General features: G+C 49.6%; 1 protein-coding gene across 1 annotated transcript; it reads right to left on the bottom strand.

The window, feature by feature from the left end:
• Positions 1–4,361: 4,361 nt before the first annotated feature.
• On the bottom strand, positions 4,362–6,406 carry LOC123443883 (pentatricopeptide repeat-containing protein At4g36680, mitochondrial-like). Its single transcript, XM_045120427.1, has 2 exons — positions 5,187–6,406; positions 4,362–4,744 (listed from the first exon to the last, which is right to left on the bottom strand). The coding sequence occupies exon 1, from the start codon at positions 6,316–6,318 to the stop codon at positions 5,209–5,211; it is 1,110 nt and encodes a 369-aa protein (XP_044976362.1). The 5' UTR covers positions 6,319–6,406; the 3' UTR covers positions 4,362–4,744; positions 5,187–5,208.
• Positions 6,407–8,724: the final 2,318 nt, after the last annotated feature.

Here is an 8,724-nt window from a genome sequence, read left to right as displayed (position 1 = left end):
GTTCCCTGCAGTATTGAGTTCTTAGTGATGGAGTGATATCAACAGACTAAGATATGTGGTGATTTTATCTATCTGCACTGCAGCTATCAATAGATTTATGTTTTTTGTCTTGCTCTAAGAAGATGCATGATACTATGGTATTTTCCTAAACGAGGTACATTTGCTAATTCTTCCATAAGATATTTTCTAAGTGGTACTGTCAGTGTCAGCATTCATGACTTGATTTGGCACATTGTACATGTAAATTATAATCTCGATAGTTCTTGAAATTTCAAGAAGGGGTGATGGATGTTGTGGTATTGTGCTGTAAGGATGTGGTGTAGAAGGATTCAGGCTTCATGAATTAAATATGCATTAGATTGGCAATAAAGAGGCAAAAGTTGTGTCTATTTTTTATACGACTTGTACTTCCGAGAGCATTTTCAGTCGTTAAGCCCCCCAAGGGCGTAAAATAGCGCCGTCTGGGGACACGCCGTTGGGGGCTCAGGTTCTCACTCACGTCCTCAAAAGTCGCCCCAAATGTTTTTTGAAAAAAATAAACTCGACCAAAACCGAGTCGTCGCCCGTCGCTACCGTCCTACATCGCCGCCTTCTACATGCCGAGGAGCTTGTAGAAGTTGGTGTAGCCGTTGCCGACCGCTCCACCGCCGTCCTTGCTGCACCTCTGTCCTGGGTTGCCCTGACAAATGGGGTTGGACGGCCCCGGCGCCTCTTCGTCGCTCTCGTCGAGAATGATGACATCGCCCTGCTTGCGGCCGCGGTGACGACCGACGATCTCCTCCAGGGTGCGGCGCTGGCGCTCCATTTCCTCGCAGACGTAGTCGTCCCGCGCCCATTTCAGGGCGGTCTCGTCGTCTGCGGCCATGGCGAGGTGCTCCTGCTTGACGGGTAGGAGCCTCGGCTCCGTCTTCGGCCTGACGAGGCGGGAGGAAGAGCCGGGCTCATTGATGACGATGACGGTGTTGCATGTACGCCACCCCAGTAGCGTCTCCTATGGCTCCGGCTTGACGGCGAGCAAGGCCGACGATCCGGAGGAGTGGGAGCGGGAGCCGCCAGACGACGAGTACGTCACCGTCTCCATCCTCCTCGGCGTCGAGGAGCTGCCGCGACGGCGGGAGAAGTTTGGTGGCGGTTGATAGTCGTACCTGGGCGTGTTGCCGCCCTCGATGTGCTCGAGTACGGCCTCCAAAGGTGGGGTCGGGAATGCCTCACCATTGGCACCGTCCCTCCGAGTTATGGCGGCCGCGGGGGCTCGACCCCGTTCGTGGCGGCGAGCTGGTCGTCATGATGGCGTTCAAAGTACGCCGTCCACAACGCGTTGTTGTCGTGGGCATACCGCGGGAGGTTGCGCGAGCTCTCCCGCGGGCCGGAGAGGATGCGCGCGATCTCCGCACGCCGGTCAGCTTCGGTGGGCGGTGGTGGCACCGGGACGCCGCCGATGCTCAACCTCCAGGACCCGACACCCTCATGTTCGGCGCCGCCGGGTAGTCCACCTCGTAGAGGAGGCGGGCCTCGTCCTCGCGGAGGTGCCGGCGGCCGCAGCGTCGCCACAGTAGCGTTCAACCATCTTTTTGGGGGGAGGAGAGGGAGAGAAGGGGCCGGTGGCAAAGAAGAAGAGGAGAGAGCGTCGGTGGGAGAGGTGTGTAGCCATTGACGAGGGGAGGTCGCCTTATATAACCACGGGCGGGTGGGCACGCGGAGCGGCGGTGTGTGAACGCGTGGCAGAAACCGACGATACATGCGTCGTTGGGACGCGTGTCACCGCGCGCCTTCACAGCACCGCCCGTGAGGAATCAATGGAAGGCTGACCGGTGGCGCAGCCTTCGCATTGATTCCCGTGGGAAACAGGGCGACGAGAACGACGACCGCGCGCCTAGTCGCTGACTCGGTGGGCCCACTTTTTGTCGTGCCAAAAACGTTTCCGTCGACGCCCCTGGGCGCCCCCAGCGCTCTGGGTTTGGGTTGGGACCGTCGGGGTCAATTTTGATCCGGGCCGACGAAAAATGGGCTCGTGGGGGCGCGACTGGGCCCTTTTTCGCCCGCCGACTGGAAAATGGTCCTAGGAGGCTGTTGGAGACGCGGCTGGAGATGCTCTTATATCTCCCTTGCATTTAGTTTGTTACATTCGGTACCGAGCTACCCACCGGGTAATGCATAAATCTAGGCATCTCGGTTTACGGCTTTGGCTATAATATTTAAAAGGTTGTTTCATTTATATAACGAAGTTGAATGTCTTTAATCAAGAAGCTGACGTATGCTTTGCTACCCGCGTTTTTCTTTGTCACGTTAAACAATTCCTTTCTCTTTATCATGTGTTGTTGTACTAAGCAACATCATCATAATCTTTGGGATGTTTGTCTCCTACCGAAAAGCAGTGTCGTGACCCTTGGCATTCTCATATTCAGCATAAAATGATATTCATAGCTTTTTCAAAAGTATGTGAACATGTTTTCTCAGTGTGCACAAATGGTTAATTACCTATTGGATAAAAAAAATCTGAGTATTTCAACAAATCGACATGTGCGAATTTTTATGAATATAACCATAAAGTGAAAATTAGTTTATTTTGTTGAAGTATGTACATCTCCTAATTTGAATGGACACTAATTTTTTATGTTAAGATTATAACGTGTGTTACACGTGTAAATTTACTAGTATTTCTAAACACGCACTTGATAGCCGAGCGTTTACCGGGTTTTTTCGTCTCCCACCAACGATTGACTTTTTTCAGTCTCTCCTCCCACCACCCTCTAACCCCTCGCACGTAACGCACTGGAAAACAGACCATATCACCTAGCGACCATGCAAAAAAACCCGGACAAAACCGGTAGCGATGCCCCCTCGGACGAAAAAAACGAACAAATCAGAGCAAGGCCCCCTCACACTAACGCCAACACCGGTGAGCGAGGCCCCTCGCCTCGCCTGTGCCCCCTCCTTCTCCATCTTTTCCTCCCGAGCCCGACCCTGGGCTAGGGTTCCATACGCCGCCTCCGGTGTCTCGGCCCAACCACGAATGCCAGACACCTCGATCCATTCTTGTGCGTTCATAAGGGGCGTGTTTGGTTGCTTGGGTAGCTCTACCCTGCATCGCATGGATGATACTGGCTGAGCTTGGCCTGGTGAAGCGGATGCAAGGATGAACCGAGATGTATGTTTGGTGGACTGTAGGGAATGTGTGCATGGGAGACGCTGTATGCGACCTACGATGTTTGGTAGGCTGGCTTAGAGCTGCTGCTTCTTCGTGGATTAGACCTGCTGCTCTTCGTGGATTACACAAGTTGCATGCCAAGAGCTCATGTGTTGGACGTCAGCGTTGTCGTCGTGGCCATGAGGGAGCGGCAAAAGATTGCATCTTGCCGGGTGAGCGTCATCTGCGTGATCTCCAGCACCCGGCTCCTGTTGAGCGCATGTCCGACCGAGAAGGCAACGGCTCGTCCAGCGGTGGGGTCGTGGGGATTGAGCGCGGACGAGTGGTCGGCAGGAGGGGTCGCTGAGAGGGCCAGGTCCAGTGCCCAAAGAAGGAACTCGAATGGCGGCAGCGGCGATGTGTGGATGTGCTTGATCCGATCTGGTTCGGTGGTGAAGGTGAAGAAAGACTGGATACGGGAAGGTGCGGTGGCAATTGTGAAGTAATTTCGTTCGGTGGTGAAGATGAAGAAAGACCGGATACGGGAAGGTGCGGTGGCAATTGTGAAGTAATTTCGATAAATATCCGGGGCAATCAAGTGTACCGTTTCGTTTTAAGTGTGTACGCGGGTGCAGGCATGGGGCTGGCTCAGGGAAACGCCCGATTCATGCGTTTCTCCTCAGCCTGGCTGGGAGCTCTATTTTGCGTGGGTCGGGTCAGACCCAGTTAAACGTGCAGTCTACCAAACATCTGAGAGTGCAGTCTACCAAACATCTGAGAATTTGCACGCGGGGTGCAAGCCAGGTGCGAGTCGAGCAACCAAACACGCTCAAGGTGACTGGTGGTGGAGGATCAGGTGGGGACTGCGGCGACGTGTTCTCCCCTTCCCTGTCCGCGAGAACAGTTCATTCCCATCGTGAGACTAGATCAACTCATCCTACAAGGCTGCAGCAACATCCAATCTTGCCATCCATAGGAAGACAGCGGTAGCTCAATGACCCAGCGTCTGCAGCATCAACAACGCAACTGCCCAGTGAGCTATTCCTCCTATTCGTCCTCCTCTCTTCAGTATTATATGATTCTTGTTACTTTGTGCACGTGTCTACATTTTCGTGCCATTAAGTGTTCTTGTCTATCTTGATATTGGGATATAGCTGCAGCAAATCACAGGTTTGGAAGGCAAAAAGAACAAGGCATAGTTATAGATCACAGCTGACATATGGGCCTCGCACAGTGACACTGAAGCTCTCTGTTCCCTTGGGTCAATCACCATGATTTTTACAGATGATGTTTCTTCTTTTCAACAGGGGAAAATAACCATATTTAGGGACGAGGCTGAATCAAATCCATCCCATCTATCTCTCCAAACCAAACACAAAAAGGAAACCATTACGTTTCACTCTACTGACTCCAACCACACAGATGAATGAATGGAAAAATTCCATTACGCTGTAACGAAACCATGGTATTCAGTAGCTGGGCATTCCTCGCAATCGAAGAACCTTGCGGTTGGTGGGAATGGCTCCACTCCTCAAGTTGAGTTGAACACGTGTTTCTGTACAATTTCTCTGAAATTCTCACCGAAGTGCTAGGCCGAGAGGAGCCCCCGAACATTAGCTGGCAAACCAAACCAGCAACCATCATCGATCAGTTAGTATGAGCCTGCAGATTCCTGAATGTGGACTTGGGAGTATGTGATGCAAATGAAAGCACGGGAGATGAAACAAGAACAAGGCAGAATGGAGAATTCACAGCATTGAGTGTTGTTCTTCCAAAGTGAACTGAAATGGAGAGCAGCAAAACATCTATACTGAAAAGGGGAGTATGCTGATATGCATAAGGTTCACTCATCAGGGCAAGCAAATCCTCATGTGTGACGTAAATTCAACTAGCAATATAGGAATGCACTTCATCGTCTAAAATGCCCTGGCATTCAGTAGTCAGCAGCGAGGCACCACATCCAAAAACTATGTATGCGATAAACCAGACCAACACCGTTCTCTTGTAACCTCAGAATTTACTTATTAAACGATTCATCAAACAAGTACAAAATGGTCACCTCCAGATGTTGCCGCGAATGGTCATACCGCCGCCGCCGTCTTCTCTGGCTGCTGCTGCTCGTCCTCCTCCACTTCCTCCTCTTCGTTGCTGGCACCCGGTGTGAGGCCGGCATCCTTCTCAAGCTCCTTCCATGGACCGTCGAACTGGTCAGGGAACTTCTTGCGTAGCCCGACCACCACCCGTCTCGCCGCCCGACCCTTGCCAGCCTCCTTGAGAGCCACTACCAGCTTACGCACTGTGCCCAGATCTGCCACCTTCTTGCGCTTTACCCCCTCGTAGAACACGTCCTCCGCCTCTGACAACCTCCCCTCGCTGCACAGCGCCCCCACCATGCATGCGTATGTTGCGCACTCCGGTGCCGACTTCGCCTCAGAGTTCCCCTCCGCCCCCTTCTCCTGCAAGCTCCTGTATACCTCCATGGCCTCGTCCACCCTCTTGTGCCGCCCCAACACCCGGATCAGCCCATTGTAGGAGACGACATCCGGCCGCAGCCCCGACTCCTCGCCCATGGCTCGGATAAGCTCCTCCACCTCTTCCACCGTGCCGGTTGCCGACTTGTAGGTGATCCTGACGTTGTAAGCGGCAGCGTCGGGCGCGATGCCGCGTTCTTCAACCATCTCGCGCCACATCTCCTCGGCGCGGTGGGGCTTCTTTTGCTTGTAGTAGGAGTCGATGATGGCCGTGTAGAGGTGGAGGGAAGGTGGCTCCTCCCCGTGGAGGAGGTACACCGCGTGGTCAGCACCTTTGGTGATGCAGAGGGACTTGGCGAGGATGGACCACGTAAAGGCGTCGCGCGGCGCGGAGGGGTGTGCGTCCAGCAGAGCAGGCACGAGCTCGGCGAGGCGGCGGCGGCGGAGGAGCGGGCCCAGGAGGGCGTTGAGATGCTCGGCGGTGGGCGACGGGATGGTGGAGAGGATGGACGAGGCCCGGTCGGAGAGGCCGACCACGGAGAGGGCGGAGATCACGGCTTTCGTGTTGGTCGCTACGAGCGGCGCGACGGCGGCGTCGATGTCGGCGAGGCGGCCCGCGCGGGCGAGGCTGCGGATGCGGGCCATCGGGACGGGGAACTCGGCAGAAGCAGCGGCGTTTGAGAGCAGGCGGCGGCCGGAGGCAGAGAAGATGGCGGCCATTGCTGCGGCGGAGCTGTGTCTGATCGATCCGAGGTTTCGGGGTTAGGGTTTAGGACGAGTGGGGGAAAGTTTCACTCGGCGGATTGTGTCATTTGGGAAATGGATGGAAGTTGGGACAGTGGGTGGCGGGCCCGTGTTGGAATCCCGGGCCAGTCCCCGGCCCAATACTTACCCTTCACCCCGCCGCTGCTGAGTTGGAGCCATGGAGTTTGTTATTAGGGCTAAAGTGGCCATGGCCCCTAGCCGAATTTATCTACTTATGTCAACCTCTCAAAAAAACAAAAATCTACATATATCAACTTCTGACGTTTAAGACTTACTACCCAATATCTCTGTGCCCCTAAAACAAATGCATGTTCGTTGCAATAAGTAAACATTTCTTTCATATATCTAGTTTATGTATCTTGATTATTCCATGCATTTTAAAATCAAACAAAAAATTAGCCGTACCAAACTAATTTTACGTCTTTTATGGTTTATGATTTCGGTATGATATGAACTCTCTGTACCGTTTTAAACTTTGGTTTTATGGTATATACCGAAAACTGAATGGTTAATTGAACAAATTGAAGTGAAAAATATTTTTATATTATTTAAGAAGAAGAACCATTCAAATAGTCATCCTACAATTTTAATGTTATCCACGTTAGCATGGTGCCATATCAGCGTTCATTTTGTTAGAAAGAACCGACCGCTCGGACTCCCCTACAGTCTAACCTTACACCTATGGAGAACGAAGGAATTTTTATTATACAAGGAGCCAAATTTCTGAGCATGTCCATTTTTTTTGTAATGTATCATTTTTCTCTTAAAAACATGCTAAACTCTTCCATAACTATCAACGCACGAATCCATGCATGCATATATAATATACTTAGTATATGGTTTGTATAAAAATGTGTTTTGGGCAATAAATTTGTAAATTATTATTATGTCATTTTCAGATTTTGCGTCAACTTTGGTTATCACGGTATATATCAAAATCATACCGAAATAATTTTATATATATCAAGACTGAGTTGTATCTTAATTTCGTACTATGTTATGAAAGTATTAAACAGTACAACTCAGAAGATCGTATAAACGGAATGCACATAGCTAGCAATAGAAAAAACGCTTGATTTAGCGGTACATGTATTCTTTGTCTAGTTGAACACAATATATTGTAAGGGGTATCGACAAATAGAGCTACAATAATCAATCAAGTTTAATGATGTGGTCTTGCACGAGATTCACTAAATTCAATTACGGAACTTAAACTCATATAGAAACAGATCATAAATTGTAATATATCCAGTTAGCGATTATTATACCAGTAATAGTGGGGGAAACAAATGAGTCTATACCATAGAAATTTTTGCACAATTATGATCTTTGAGTTTTACTATTCAAGATTCACATTGACACATTATTCCTAGTTCTTTTGCGAGTTGATAATCTTGGCGAGATGATTATTCAAAAGTAGACACTACAGTATCAATTGTCCACACGTGCATAATATTAGCCTGCCTTTATGCAGACTCTGGATCTTACATTTTTAAGAAGTTCATCCCCGCTACAAGGCTTTCTCTCAACACACACATTGCCCAGCTCAACATTGCCATGTCACCGTTTTTTAAGGATTGCCATGACACCATTCACCTATAAATAACAACTCATGACATCCCCCCCTCCCTCCCCCCCCTCTCTCTCTCTCTCCCTCTCCCTCTCTTAAGTGGATTCTATGCGAGTACATGAATGCTTCCAAGCCATTAATTGATATTTTAACCAACATACAAATTGTGTTGCAACTTGTAAGTGCATCTAGTGTCCCCTTAGTGGTTTTGGAGTGTTGAAGACAAATGGGTTAAGGGACTGATGTGTTTGTGAGTGTACATATGTATTATAGTCCCTAAAGAGTTTCGTTTAATCGACGAAAGACGACCCCTAAAAATGTTTTTCTTCAAGTGAAGACTTTGGTGCTGTTCGTGAAGAAATTGACGTGAAGAATTTGGTTTGACCTCTCAAGAAAGACGTGAAGAATTTAGTTTGACATGTGAAGAAACTGACGTGAGGACTTTGAAGCTTGAAGACCTCGATTTCATAGTTTCTTTTTCCCCTCTTATTGAGTCATAGGAAACACCATACTGTTAAATGGGGTCGAGGTAATACATAAACAAAATTCTAAGTGATGCTCTTCTGCAAACCTACACCTACCTATTTCTTTGAGTGAAGACTTTGGAAATATCTTACAGTGTAGTCGAGTTCTTCACTGACAACGACGAAGTTCTTCTTGTCGCTGAGGAAATTCGTCTAAGTGAGGAGTTAGGATTTCGCTAGTGCGAATTTCCTAGCATGAGGAAATTGATAGCCTCGAGGAATTTGTGAGTTCAAATTTCCGATCGTTGTTGCATTGTGTGCCAGCTG

The sequence above is a fragment of the Hordeum vulgare genome, chromosome 3H (genome assembly GCF_904849725.1).
Source record: "Hordeum vulgare subsp. vulgare chromosome 3H, MorexV3_pseudomolecules_assembly, whole genome shotgun sequence".
NCBI lineage: Eukaryota > Viridiplantae > Streptophyta > Magnoliopsida > Poales > Poaceae > Hordeum > Hordeum vulgare.
The sequence above is the reverse complement of the archived record's forward strand: the minus strand, read 5'-3'. Positions and strand labels throughout refer to the sequence as shown.